General features: G+C 48.1%; 1 protein-coding gene across 5 annotated transcripts in view; it reads right to left on the bottom strand.

Annotated features, from left to right (window-relative positions):
* The window catches only part of GALNT14 (polypeptide N-acetylgalactosaminyltransferase 14), a 224669-nt gene that overhangs the window by 70221 nt on the left and 139527 nt on the right, over nucleotides 1-14921 (bottom strand). For all 5 annotated transcript variants that reach the window (XM_003262700.3, XM_030800167.1, XM_030800166.1 and 2 more), the window contains one exon: nucleotides 8644-8813. In XM_003262700.3, coding sequence (XP_003262748.1) covers nucleotides 8644-8813 — 170 coding nt within the window. The remainder of the gene's footprint in view (nucleotides 1-8643; nucleotides 8814-14921) is intronic.

Here is a 14921-nt window from a genome sequence, read left to right as displayed (position 1 = left end):
GGACAAGTCCCCTAACCTCTCTGAGCCCAGGTACCCTGACCTAGGTGTGTGGTTAATCTGCTAGTCTTGCTGTTCTGCTCAAGTATGTGCAGCCCACACTGGTGCTCAGTCTGGAAACCCAACAGTGAGTCTGGGGATGAAGGACAGACTCCTTTTCCAGGCCCTACCAGCTCCTTCTCCCCTAAGACTAGCTCCTGCTTCTCACTGTTCCTGCCTCACTTCAGAACGAACTCCCCAGTGGAAGATCCAATGTCCCCACCCTGAGGATGAAAATGCTTTCAGGCCAAGTTCTCATATCAGGCTCTAGCTCCCGGGCCAGCCGCCTGTTCAGCCTGCACTTTGTCTGGGACAGTTGTCCAGCCTTGGGGCAGGGGCGCCACTCCTGCCTGGTACTCTTTTCTCTGTCACACTTTGGCTTCCTTCCTTCTGGCCGTGGTGCTGGCCAGGAATGTGTTATTTAGGGCATCTCCCAGGGTTGCTGTGACAATGAGGCAGTGACAGTGTGAACATGGAAGCATTCCAGGGTTTACCGAATAAACTCTAATCTCCTTATACTGAATTCAAGACTTTGCCACAACATGTCCCCAAGTTATCTTCCAGAACATTCTCCCCCATTCCTCCCCTCCATCATTCTACACCCTAAGTAAATTGGACTTACTCCTATAAAACACTGGCTCTTCTATCTCCTTATATTTCCTTATGCTCTTCCCTCAACTTGAAATGTCTACTACCTGGTAAAATCCTATGTGCCCCACTCGCCAGCGCACTAACTGCAGCCCACGCCATCTCCTTCAAGAAGCCTCTGCCTCCCAGCCACGTGTAAATTCCTTCTCCTTCACAGGCCAGCCTAATGCTATTTTGTTTTTTTCACAGGACAGCTCCTAACTCCTGTGCTGTGCTGCATGGCCAAGACGGAAATAACTACACCCAAACCAGGGACAGGGCAGGAGCTGGGTGCCTGAACACTGAGGGCAGGAAATCCGTGTATTAATTCCAAGAACAAGGGTATGGCCTTAGCGCAATCCACACTTGAGCATCAGGAATTGGTCCCATGTCCATTTCTCCCACTAGGCCATGAGCCCCTGGGGAGTGGAGCCTAGTTCCTAACACAGGACTTGGCACGTGGCAATTGCTCAATAAATGTGTGGAGTAAAGGAATGAGCAAATGAGTGAGTGAATGAATGAATGAATGAAATGTATAATGCAAGGTTAACGTTAGCAGGAATTCACTAGGAAACAAGGTGCAAGAAAATAAATTAGCTAAGGCAGTTTAGATGAATTCTCATCAGTGTTGTTGACTGGTCCCCTTTTGAAGTCTGAGGAGTTACCCCTTCGAGAAATCTCCCTGAAACTCAAAAAAACAGGCACTCAAAGAACAGCAGGAGGGGCCTGCAGGTTCAGGATTCAAGGAAATCAGGGGACCAAAACTGGGGAGGAATCCTGACCCAGAGGCCCTTGCTAACTCCTGTGCTTTGCTACATGGCCAAGACAAAAATAACTACACAGAAAACAGACAGGGCAGGAGCCCCTGTGGCCATTCCTCCCCTCTTACCCTGGCAAGATGGTACGGCAAACTGCCCCGGGCTGTGGACACAGTTCTGCTGCAGAGTCACTTCCAGGATGTCCTGCAACTCTTCCTGCTCTTCCCTTCCTCCCCCAGAGGAGGAGATGCTCTGGAGTGAACTCAGAGATCAAACTCAGAGATGCTCTGGAGTGAAGGCACTTAGGCCCACTATCAACAGGCTCACATCCTGTATTGAAAAGTGGCACACAGGGGACCAGAATGTCGCAGACTGGGATAGCTTGTTTGCAAAAGCTAAGTGTCTGTGATGGGCTCCCCCTCCCCTCCCCTCAGCCTTGGTGTGGAATCACTAACGCTGTGCTGAGCTAGTGGAACAGCCTTGACTCTGAGGGAATATGAACATTTTTTATGCTTTGCCATTCCAGCTGTAAAGATTTTCATCCTATTACTGCTAAGTGACGAGTACAAGGAGAGAAATGATGATGATCTTTGGCAGCTATTCCAACCGAGTAAATAGAAGGAGGGAGAAATGCTGTGAGAGGCTGGGCCACTGCCCCTTCATTTCCCAGGAGGAAAAGGAGCCAAGGAAAAATGTCTTCCTGGTGGGATGTATCAAAGTGTGGAATTTTCCCTCCAGGCAAGTGATGGGCGCCCCACTGTCTGAGCCATTTAGCACCGCACTGGACAAAGGCTGGGAGAATATGTGGAAGAAAGCACACAGACGCAGCCAGGCCAGGCAGAGGTGACCCAGTGAGGCTTCCCCAGCTAGAGCTTCCAGCCCATGGCTCACGAGCTCAGTCCACCCTAAACCTGCTCCCTGCAATCAAAGCAACCCCATAATAGGCACTGCTAGCAAGAACATACATATGCTTTATCAAAATATTCCCTCCCTCCTGGAGGGGTGTGTCTCTATTTGTGGCTGCTTGTCTGCCAGATGTTTTATGTACCACTTGGATAATGGCAAATCTAACTGTTGTCACCAGAATGGGGTGATGGGATGGAAGTAGGATGACTGGAAAATGAGAACTACTTGTTGGACCGGTCAATGCTTTATGTACTGAAATGTAATTGTGGCTAATAGTTCTCTATTGTATTAAAATGTAATTGTGGTTTTTTCCACTAAAGGTAATGGCAAAAAACGCAATTACTTTTGCACCAACCTAATATATGAACAGCAGAACTCCTCTGGACAATCATCTCAGACTCACCCCAGCTGGAAGTTGTCTGTTCCTTACAGTGAATTCGTTATTTAAAGCGCATCACCTACCTCCCACCCCCAGTACATGTAGCCCCATTTTATTCATCTTCGTGATCTCACAGGACTTAAGCAGTGACCTGGAAATGAAGGCTCTCCTCTGTGTTAGCAGAATTGTTGACCTCATGAGGGGAAGTTGGAGCTAGGATGTCCCCAGGCAAGCTCCATGTTTTGTTCAATTGAGGTGAGTGGGGGCCCGTGTATGAGCATATATCTGGAATGAAGAGACCATAAATGGAAGAATGCATTCATCTATAATTGTGTGGAGACTTGAGGAATGATGAAGCTTCAAGGTTAGCCAGTCCAACACCTTTATTTCACAGGCTGACAAATGAGGCTGAGAGGAGCAGGGATGTGCTGAAAGCCACTCGAGGGTACCTTGTTCTCACCTTGTCACCTAGCCTGAGACGAGGGATGAGAGGACAAGGCTGCAGCAGAGACACGCATGTCTACAGGCTGATGACAGAGGTTTCCATCTCAACAGTGAAGATCGCATCAAATGGGTGTAAGGGGTGAGGTGGGCACGGGAAGGCCACTAACCCCAAGCGTGAATGAGTAGGGCATGCCTGCGAAGCTGTAGAACTTACCTTTTGAGCCATACTGGATGTGGCATCACTCAGTGCCCACCACCAAGGACCCTGGAAATCCTGAGAAAGGCTCAAAGCCTGCCCCTGTCTTAGCTTCTTCTACTCCTGCCCTCTGCTGTCTCACATTCCACATAGACTGGACTGTCTCTCGTAAAATACCGTGGACTTCACAGGCGAAGAACCAGAAGAAAAATGGCTACTCACTTTCATTCCAGATAGGGAAATTAAGCCCCCAGGCCTCTCTGGGCTTCTTTTATCACATGGTGCCCTGCATGGCTTGCTTGTAAGGGGTCCACACCGCCGGTGCATCTGGGGATTCAATCAGCACTGCTGCCTGCTGGGTGAAACTTCTACAGCCTTCCTCCTTTCTCCCCCTCCTCACCCACCTGCTGCCTCCCCCGTCATGTGGCATCTTCAGATTCCTGAGCTGCTCACCCCAACACCCGCCCTCCTGGCAGCACTTGCTCTAATGCTCAGCTAATAGTTCTCTGTTTCAGGCGCTGTCCAAACGCATCCTATAAATCAGAATCCAATTACTGTGGTAAGAAAATTGGAAGCAAATTTAATAAGCTCAGACCCCTCCCACATGCGGTTTCTTCACCCTTCTTTTTTCAGTAATGAGAACTCTTTAAGGGAAAAGCATTTTTCCTTTAACTCAGAGTCTATTCTCCTGATTCCTTCTACAAGGCCCCTGAGGATCGAAGGGTGAGGAGAAGGGGCTTCCTTTAGCTCCTCTTTTCCTTGCTACACGTAAAGCAGGTGGGAGAGGGTGGTCAACTGCTTTTCCAGTGTTATCCTCCCTTTCGTTTGTTCAACATTTATTGAATTCCTATCACACACAAGCAAAGCACTGTAGGAGATGCTCAACATGTTACTCACCCCAGAGGGCAACTGATATCAGTAGGACCTTAGGCATGATGGGAACACAAAGGAGGCCCAGCAGGGGCAAAGACTGTATCAATATGATTGGGTGTCCTCAAGGAACCAGAAGTCTAGAGTGGGCCAATGGCAATGGGGCCAGGAGTGACCCCACAGTAGGAGCTTCTCAGGAGATGTGACGTCAATTGCTAGGAGGATGGCAGGATATGGAGCCTGTGAATGAAGGAACTGGGAAAGGAGGGAGGAGCAATAAGGAACCAGAGAGGCCAAAGTCTCCGCAGAGCCCGAGACAGAAGTCATGTCAGTGGAGAAATGGAGAGGCTGTAGTGTGTGGGGAGGTGGTGGCCTTATTGCAGGGCCTCTACTCTCTACTCAGACCCTCAGCCTTTTAGCTACACAAGTCCTACCTATGAACTTCACCTGGGCCACAAAAATAAGCCACAGGTACAGGCTGATGCTCTGTGGTTTCTAAACTTGAGCCGGCATCAGAATCACCTGTAGCTCTTGCCGAGACACAATCAGTTCAAATCGCTAAACTCCACCCCCAGAGTTTCTGATCCAGTAGTTCTGGGTGAAACCTAAGAGTTTGTGTTTCTAACAAGTTCCCAAGTGATGCTGATGCTGGCGGCCTGCTGGTTTGGGAAACCAGAATTTAAGAATGGTTGTTCTAAGTCCCTGCTATTCAAAGTGTGATCCACGGACCAGCGGCGTTGGTATGACCTGGGAGCTTGTTAGAAATGCGGACTCTCAGGCCCCATCTCAGATGTACTAAATCAGATTTTAACAAGATCCTCAGAGGGGTTCTTTGTTTGCCTATTTAAGTTTAAGAAGCACTTACCTAGAGCAGTGGTTCTTAACCCTGGCTGGGAAGCTTAGAAAAGAGATAATTCAGCTGGTTGGAGTCTGGATACCAGCATTGAAAGAAAGCACCACAAGTGATTCTTGTAAGAAGCCTGGATTGAGAAATACTATGACCGATGCTAAGGACCAGCACCCCACACTCATGGGAATTTGACACCACTCACTCCCATTTCTCTGGCATTGAACCTGACTTTGAAACCCACCTCTGTTCTCCTCTGCCCCTCTCACTGTCCCTGACAACTTAGTGATCTTAATGCTCTTTCCTGGTACTTGGGGTATAGATGTGTGCTCCGTTTGGGGGTTTAGTTGCGTCTATTGCCTGATCATTTTGAGTTTTCTGGCAGATACCTCTCCTTCCGTTCCTGGCCCTTCAGTATCAGCCTGCCCACATACCCTGTAATAATAGCAACAACTAGAATTTGAAAAATATTTACTATTAGGTAAATACCTTATATATATTTTATTTGATCTTTATAAAAACTGAATTAGGTAGGATCATTATTGTGATTTTTACCCCTATTTTCCAAAAGAGGAAACTGAAGTACAGAGAAGCTAGGCAACTTTAAGTTTACTCCTAGTCAGCAGCACAACCAGGACTGTAAACAGGGCAATCTGATCCCAGGATCAGTATCCTTAGCCCCTGGGCTGTTACTGCCTTCCATTCAACTCTGCTTTGACAAAGAAGGCTTGGCCTTGTCTTGTTGCTGGTGAAGAGGTTGATAAAGCATGTTTACATTTCATTTTTGAGAACTTAGGTAAAAAGCAGGGCTGGATTTACAGCAGAGATCTTCACTGCAATTTCGCCCCCAAGGGGATGTCTATGGCACGGTTGGAGACATGGTTGTCACAACTTGGGGAATGTGCTACTGGCATCTAGTAGGTAGAAGCCAGGGATGCTGCTAAACAACCTACAATGCACAGGACACCCTGTGACAAAGTATTATCTACCCCCAAATGTCAGTAGTGCTGCAGAGAATCCCTGGTCCCCAGAACACAGGTCACCAGCAGCATTAGCTGTTCAGTTCTGAGGCAGACAGGGCCCAAAATGCCCCAGGGCCCTGTCAGCCCAGACAGGCAAGCTCCAGGAATTGCATCAGGATGAAGCCAGGACACAATGGGGAGGCTGGAATCACAGAAGGATTAAGAGACATAGCTGATAACTCCAACCTAGAGTCAGGGTTTCCCTGAGGACCAAGAGCTGGAAGTGGGAGATCCTGTAGACAGAAGGGCCCAGTTGAAAGAAGAAAACAGAGCTTTGCTGGCAGTCTTTGGAGCTCTCATCACCACAAGGGTGACACCAGTATGGTGACTAAACTTGGCTTGGAGATGGCTGATCCAATTGGTGGCCCCTTGCAGTGCTAGCCCGGGGCTTTGCACATAATAGGTGATCTATACCCCTAGATGGCTGCTGGTCCCATGTGCTTGCCCTTATTCTCAATCGCCTGACCTTTCCTTTTCATGCACATTCAGAGTAAGTTCTTTAAGTCTGAAATTCTCTGAGTAACACAATCCCAGCTCCCACAGGGCAAGGCTCGTGCCCTGAGGCAGACATATGGCTGATACACTTTCCCTTTTTGTCTTCCCAAAGAGAGTCTAAATTCTGTCTAAATCCTCTCTTCCCTTCTTGCTGTAATCCCAGCAGATCACACTTTCTTAACAGATGGAACACACTGGGCTAGGTGCAAAGCCTGGAACTGGACACTGTGAGCTGGGCTCCTTGGAAACAGGCTCAATTCTTCATCACCTACCACCACATATGCCCAGCCCTTGCAAAATATTAGTTTCTGCCTCTAAATGGTAGAAGAAGGTAAGTGCAGAAACTAGTCCTGCTCAGGGTATCCCCAAGTACCTGCCTACTCAGTGAATTACTTGTTGCCTTGTTTCTGCAGGTGGGAGCAGTCACAGGTGTCTCTCAGGGGGCTGTCATCCAGATGCGCCAGCAACTTTCCTGGCTAGGAGACCTCCCTTTGTCCCTCAAGAAAGCCCTGGCCTCTGGACTCAGGACAAGGGTCCACCTGCCTAAGACCCACCAGAGCTTCTCAGGCTCCTGTCTCCTGTCTCCTCCCTCTTCCCCTCTCTCCTATATGCAGTTTCTGCTCGGGGAAATACAATAACCTAATATTTAAATAAAATTCTCTCAGATGCCAAGGAGTAGGACAAGTGCCCAGGAATTTAAAGAGGAATAATACAAGACTCTGACTTTCAGACGCTTTCAGGCCAGAAGGGAGTAAGCAGGTATAGCCCATGCGCTGGGTCTCTGGCAGTAGGGGACTGCCAGGAACTGCTGCTAAGGCAGAGTCTCATGGGTCCCTTGAGGGGAGAGTTAAATTCACAGAAAGTCAGAGTTAGAAGAAGCTGTAATATCATCTAGTTCACCCCCCTTGCTATATTCATAGGGAAACCAAGACTTCAGCTGCTTTTGGCAATGATGGTGATTAACAAGGACTGGTTGAGTCACTCCAAAGCATACATGCTGTAGAAGACAAGGTTTCTGAGTAGTGCAACCTAGTTGGGGAAATGGAGTCCGCCGGCCTTCACAGGGTACCAACTTAAGAACTGCCAGAGGAATCAGCCTCATAAGTCATGAAAATTCCTGCTCTACTGCTCATAAACCCCAGTTTCCACAATGTGAGTACCCATGGACCCAAACAAATATGAGGCTAAGAAGCTAACACCAGTACCACAGCCTCTCAGCATGCCAGCCTGCTATTTAAGGCTGGTGCAAAGTCAATTTCCTGCAGCAGACAAGAAAGGCCCACACAGGACTTTGGCATTTCTGGGCCCCAGTTTGGAGGCCAGGAGCCCGGGAACGGAGGAGCTGAGATTGAGGTTGACCTGCTTACTAGGTCTTCCCAGGGAGCATAAGGGCTGCTATGACTCTAAAAATGCAGAAAGTCTTCACAAGGCCTCTGCTTGCTAGGAAACAAAGCTTTCTACGTAGCTCCAGGCCTGATCTCTGCAACCCACTGAAGGCGTGGCCTGACTAAAGGCTGGCAGGATGGAGCTGTGTGAATGAGTCCCTCCACAGGCAGACAGAAGAACCAATGGCAAGCTGGCTCCTCTTCTCACATGGCAAAATGTCCAACGGCTGGCACAGGAAGGCTCTCTCCCAGTCACAGAAAACACCGCCCACCTACCTACCCCAGGGTGCAATCATCCTGCCTTCCCCTATTTTGGAACCCAGCCTTGGGTGTGGGATTCTGCCAGGGAAAAACAGGCGTCAGCTGTAATGTTTTTGGTGCTCTATGGGTTCGTGTCAAATGATCCCTGGGGTGAGGAGCAGGTTAAAGTGAAAGAGGCCACCCCTGCCCCCAACCTCCTGGTGGGAATTGGGGGGTTTAGGATGGCTCTCAGCAGTAAGCGGTAGGCAACACAGACAGGGTCAATCACCAACTCCGAATCCCTTTAGTGTTCAACCGGCAGCAGATGGTCCAGCCCAGTTCTTAGCACTGAGTGCTGCACACAGCAGGCCCCAGATCAAGCCTGCTATTGATCTCTTTTGACTGCGGGGGTAACAGAGTGGGAGAAGGAGGAAGTACCTCAGATGGCGAGTGTCCGGGACGGCCCGATTGCTGGAGATCCGCTCACTTTCCCGCTGGTTGAAAGCATACAGCTTATAGGGGTCGTCACCAACGCGCCACTTTTTGGCATTCAGATACCGCCGCTCATCAAACTGGTCCCACAGGTCGTCCCAGTCAGCGTCCGAAGGCTGCGTGACACGAATGGGAAGTCTGTGAGAACAGCTCCCTGTCCTCCACTAGCCCCCGTCTGCCTAACAGTACCCAACCCCAGAGACCAGGCTTATTCTGGCAAGGTTTGGCTCAAAGACGGGGTCAGAGGCAGAACATCAACGAAACCATCAGCAACAATAAAAACAGAACGATGACAACGACGGCTGCCACCATTTTCTGAGCACTTCTATATATTGGGTGCTGTTCTAGGATCTTGACTCACATTACTTCATGTAGTTCTCAGAGCAATTCTATGAGAGGGATGCTGTGCATACCCTTATTATACAGATGAGATAACAGCCTGGAGAGGTAAGTACCTTGCTCAAGATCCCACAGTTAGGAAATGGCAGAACTGGAACTTGAATTCTAGTATCCCAACCCCAGAGGCCATCTCTCCAGGGTAATCTGAAAATACGTGGTGTGAAAGTGCTGGCCCCATGGCTGGCACAGAGTTTCATGAATGACTGTCATGCCTCCTCTGCTGTAGAAGAGCCAGCGATGGGAAGGAAGGAGGAGTGCCATCTACAGCGGTGTGCTACTCACCACCACCCTATCTGTTCCTTTCTCCCTCCTACCCAGGAATCTGGTATTTTTAAGAAGCATCAATGGGGGAGTGAGTAATAACCCTCACCGTACGTGGATAGAGCACTTTAGAATTGTAAGGTGGTTTCTGTATTCATGATCTCATTTCATCTTCACCAAAACCTTCTGAACTGAGTAGGGAAGATGAAGTTCCAAAAGGGTTATTGGCTTGTCTGAGGTCGCACAGGTGGAAAGGGGCAGAGATCAAAGCAGAGCTCAGTCTCTTGGGCCCCTCCAGCAGAGGAGGCAAGGGAATGCCTCCTGGCCACAGCCTAGGCTGCCTAGTGTGGGTCTGCCCCGCCCACACCGGTTCCACAGCCAACAGACCGTCCACATGGCTAGCAGGAGGTGTGGACTTCAAGGCCTTGAGAAGCTGGACACTTAAATTTGGTGGTCACTTCCCAATGCATGTTAGCACTCACCCCTGGGGGGGAGCTGGTCTGTACCTGAAACAGCTCAGAACTTTCAGGTTCATAAAACATAAGACTCTGTGTTTCCAGGAAGAATGTGTTGATCAGGTTCTGATCTGGAACATGAGGGTTGTTGGTATCCTGGGGCTGACATTGTCCCTGAGGGTGGGATGCTCATTCATGTGTTACTGACCCCAGTGGCCGTGCAAGTGTCTCAAGCTGCCCGGGTACTAAGGGCACTGAGCTGAGAGCTGCCCATCCCATTACTGAGTAGAATGCACCTCCTGCACTCGGGAAACCTGACCAGGGTGGCCCAGGGCAGGATCCACAGACAGCAGTGCAGGGGCTTGGCCCACGTGGCAGGTTAAGAGGGGCTGCTGGCCAGTGTGCATGTTCATCTGGGCACCACGGTGAGCTTATCCAGTAATTGATCTCTCTGTCTCTCTCTCTGTTATCTCCTTTTTGAAAACAGCATTCTCCTGCTAATAGCATAAAATGAAGCTTTGGAGACCAGAGATTTTTATCCAATAATTGATTTTATTAATGTCCTGTGATACTGCGGCTACAGAACATTCTAGAGGAAATCGGTGGGGGTGTGAAACCCCCAGCCTGTGCTTTGCAATGTCACAGCCTGATAGCTATCACCTCTGCTTGGAACATCACCCCACAGTAAACTTGAAATCCCATCCTCATGGGAAGGGCCATAGAACTGTCTCCCACTGGCTTGTTTCCAATTTAATTCATCGCAATTTTCTAAATAAGTTGTGAGCCCTTACAGTGCTCTGAGCTAGGGAAGAGTGATGTGGAGCTGGAAGGCCCCTGCTCTCGAGGGGATTGCAACATTGCAGACAGACATGCATGGAGATGCCTGTAACACACCACAAAGTGAGTGCAATTACATGAGCACGATGACAAGGCTATGAGAGCAGAGGAGTGAGGGGAACTGGGGACAGCTTCTTGAGTAAGGTGTCAAATGAGTTCAATCTTGAAGGATGAGTAGAGATCTTACTTTGCTTAAGGGAGGATAGAGAGGGAAAATAAGTATGTATCAAAAAGCCAGATAAAAGGCAATATATTAGTCAGGGTCCTCTAGACAAGCAGAACCAATGTTGTGTGTGTGTGTGTGTGTGCGCGCACGCACATGTGCATATGTATACAGCCACATACGCATAATAACAACATTTCAGTCAATGACAGACTGCATATACGACAGTGGTCCCATACGATTATAATACTGTCTGTTCACCGTACCTTTTCTGTTTTGATACGTTTAGATACACACATACTTACCATTGTGTTACAAATGTCTACAGTATTCAGTATAGGAACAGCTGTACGAATTTATATTATAGCCTAGGAGCAACAGGCTATACCTTACAGCCTAGGTGTGTGGTAGGCTCTACCATCTAGGTTTGTGTAAGTATATCCTATGACATTCACACACAAGGATGAAATTGCTTAATGTTTCTTTTTTTAGAGATGGGGTCTCACTCTGTCACCCAGGCTGGAGTACAGTGGCTCAACCACAGCTTATTGCAGACTCAAACACCTGGGTTCCAGCGACCCTCCTACCTCAGCTCCCAAGTAGCTGGGACCACAAGTGTGCACCACCATGCCCAGCTCATTTTTTTACGTTTTATCTTTTGTGGAGACGGGATCTCACTATGTTGCCTAGGCCGGTCTCGCACTCCTAGCTTCAAGCAATCCTTCCCCCTCGGCCTCCCAAAGTGTTGGGATTACAGGGGTTGCCATACCTGGGCACTGCATAGTTCTATATGATCTTTTATATATATAGTTTAAGTTGACACAGAAAAATATGTATTATAAATAGGAATTAGCTTATGTGATTATGGAGGCTGACAAGTCCCAGGATCTATGGTGCTCATACTGGAGATCCAGAAAGAGCTGATGTTTCCAGTCGGGTCTGAACGCAGGAAAAGCCATGTCGCAGCTCAAAGACATCGACAGGAGGAATTCCCTCTTAGCCTTTTTGTTCTATTCAGGCCTTCAGTGAATTAGACGGGGCCACCAACACTGGGGAGGGCAATCTGCTTTCTTCAGTCTACTGATTCAAACGTTCATCTCATCCAGAAACACCCTCGCAGACACAACCAGAATAACGTTTGACCAAATGCCTGGGCACCCCGTGGCTCAGTCAAATTGACAAATAAAATGAACCATCACAGGCAGGAAGGCCCAGAGAAAAAAAATCTGTTCAGGGAATGGCTAGCTGAGGAATGGCAAGGCCGGAATGTGGATTGCAAAGAGGACATGAGTGAAAGAAAACTCCAGAATGTAGCTGAGTCTGCCTGAAGCAGGTCATGGAGAAAACGTCTCTGGCCACACGTGGAGGACAAGGAGACCAGGTGGGAAGTGGCCTCAGCCATCTAGCCAGGTGGGAACGGACGCTGGAACTGGGGCCTGCCTAGTGGTTCATTGCCTCCCTGTGCTGGAGAGGCAGGTGGAGGGGCAGGCACGCATGACAACACCAGAGAGGGTGGGCACAACTGACCTCTTGGCCTCACCCCACCTCTACTCTCTATTCACATCAGATAGCGGCATGGGCCCAAGAGGGCCCGAGGCTGCTGGTTTCCCTACAGGGCAGCTGAATATCCCAGCATCCCTGGCTGCAGTGCCTTCTGGGAGCACCATGTGCTGTGAGCTCTCCAGAATTTTGGAACTCTGGAATTCTGGCCCCCAGCAAGCCAGAGCAGCAGCCAGGCTGGCAGGAGAAATTGAAAGAAGTCATGGAAGGTGTCCTCGGAGGGGCCTGTTCCCCTCAGACTGTCACGTGCACAAAGCACAGTCACAGTCTGCTGCACTGAGACCCCCTGAGGGGGAACAGCCCATACTGGGAGCTGGGCTTTTCTACAACAATATCTGAATGTATTAAATAATGGTGAAGGTGTGTTTAAAATAATACCACTACATAAAGAATAAATAAAATAAAATAATATCACTATTTCAATAGCACTTTATATTTTATAAGGCAGCTTACTCGTATATCATCACGGAATCCTCACCCAACCCCTATCTGTGCAGGGCAGGACCAGTTTAGAGAGGTTAGGTGGCTGACCCAAGGTCATCAGCTGTTAAGTGATGGAACCACTGATTTAAACCTCCCAACACCAAAGACAGAAACAATAAGAAGCCATCTCCTCTACTGAGGGTCAGTAGGCAGAGAAAGACCCTGGGAGTTGTCTTCCAAGCTCTTCCATTCATGAGTCCCCACATCCAGCTTCAAGAGTCCAAAGTGCCACAGGAGGGCACAGTGTGGGGTGTTCTGGCCACACCATCACAGGACACCAGCCTCCTCCCTGACTTTGCATGGGGCCTTTGCAGTACATTGTATCTATACTCTGAATTCCGTTTCCTGGCTCATACAAACATCCGGGAAAGCTTCTGAACACACATGCTCACCTTCCCACACTTCCCTGGTGCAGGAAGTGATACGTCCCTGGGAAACAAGAACAAATACCCAGGAGCTCCCAAAGGGCTCCACTCAGAACTGGGCCCACTCCTGTGGGGCCTTCATCAGCACCCATGGCCCCCAAGCAAGCCCCCGCTTCACTTTCTGACCAGAATTTATTCAATCTAGAGGGAATGTGTTTCAAAAGTATGATGCCACAAACAGAAAATACAAACGTTAATCCTGTTTAAAGTTTTATTTTTAATTAACAAATAATACCTGTATATATTTATGGGGTACAATGTGATGTTTTGTTACATGTAGACATTGTGGAATGATCAAATCAGGCTAACTAACATTTTTATTTCCTTAAATATTTGTTTGTGGTGAGGACATTTAAAAGTCTCTGTTCTGGCTATTTTGAAATATGCAATATATTTTTATTACTAACTATAGTTATTCCTCCTGTCTAACTGACTTTGTACTCTTTGACCAACATCTCCCCCAGCCTCTGGTAACCACTATTCTACTCTCTACTTCTCTGAGTTTGACTTTTTTTAGGCTTCACATATAAGCGAGATCATTATTCAGCCTTAAAGGAGCAGGAAATTATGTGATTTGTGACAACATGGATGGATATTATGCTAAGCGAAATAAGCCAGGCATAGAAAGACTAAGACATAATCTTTTCAACAGAAACTGTCTCGTTAAGTCTGCCAAACCCCTGGCCAAGACCATTGCTTAAATAATCTGGCATCAAAAACTAAAGCTCGACGGCACATCCATTAAGTTGCTTAATTTCTCTCCTCCCACCATGCTTCAAAGAGAAATCTTGAATCTCCTTTTCTCCTTCCTTCCCTGGGACTGTTTTTACTCCCTCTCACTTCAAGCAGATTATCTGGCTCTGAAATCCTGGTGTATCCCTCCCTTCTGTTAGGATTTAAAGCTGTTCTACATTCCCACTCATGCTTTTGTCTCTCTCCCTTCTTTCCTGAGCTTGGTACTACTAGCTCTCTCTTACTGTCCCAATTGTCTTCTTTTTCACCTTGAAAACGAGAAACTCTTTATCCCTGTGATACAGCTTCTATACTTCCGTGAACTGTGTCTCAAATTTACCCTGTAATAAATCAGCTAACACCCAGGAAGAATACTTACTATGTGTCATAACTATTTACATTTAATATTCACAATAATAGGTACCAATATTACCTTTCCACAATTGAGGGTATGTAGGCACAGAAATAACAGGTCCCAAGTCCTGTGCCCGATATCACACAGCTTGTCAGTGCTGGAGCTGGGATTAGAACTCCGGCAGCCGGCTGCAGTCCCCATGCTCTTTGCCATTAGGCAGCAGGGCCTTATCACAGCCTCACTGCCATTTTCTTGGACCATCTTCAAAGACTCACTATCTGTGCATTTCTTGTCATTTTCCTCAGCCAACTTCTTTCTTTGATTCAGGCTATTCCTCCTTCAAAGGATGTCTGCACTCCCTTCACCATCAGCCCCTCTACTCTTCACTCTCCTAGCTGAGAAACCTTCTCATCTCAGCAGTGAGCTTATTCCTAACAGCCAGGACCAAAAAAGGAGGTATTCTGCAGCTGGATTCCTGCAAGAAGGTGGGGATGTACTGCTAGGTTAACGTAGAAGAAGGTCAGAGTAGAAAACAGAGATGTAAATTCTTATTT

This window comes from Nomascus leucogenys, chromosome 19, assembly GCF_006542625.1.
Source record: "Nomascus leucogenys isolate Asia chromosome 19, Asia_NLE_v1, whole genome shotgun sequence".
Classification (NCBI taxonomy): domain Eukaryota; kingdom Metazoa; phylum Chordata; class Mammalia; order Primates; family Hylobatidae; genus Nomascus; species Nomascus leucogenys.
This window is presented reverse-complemented; position numbering and strand designations above follow the sequence as displayed.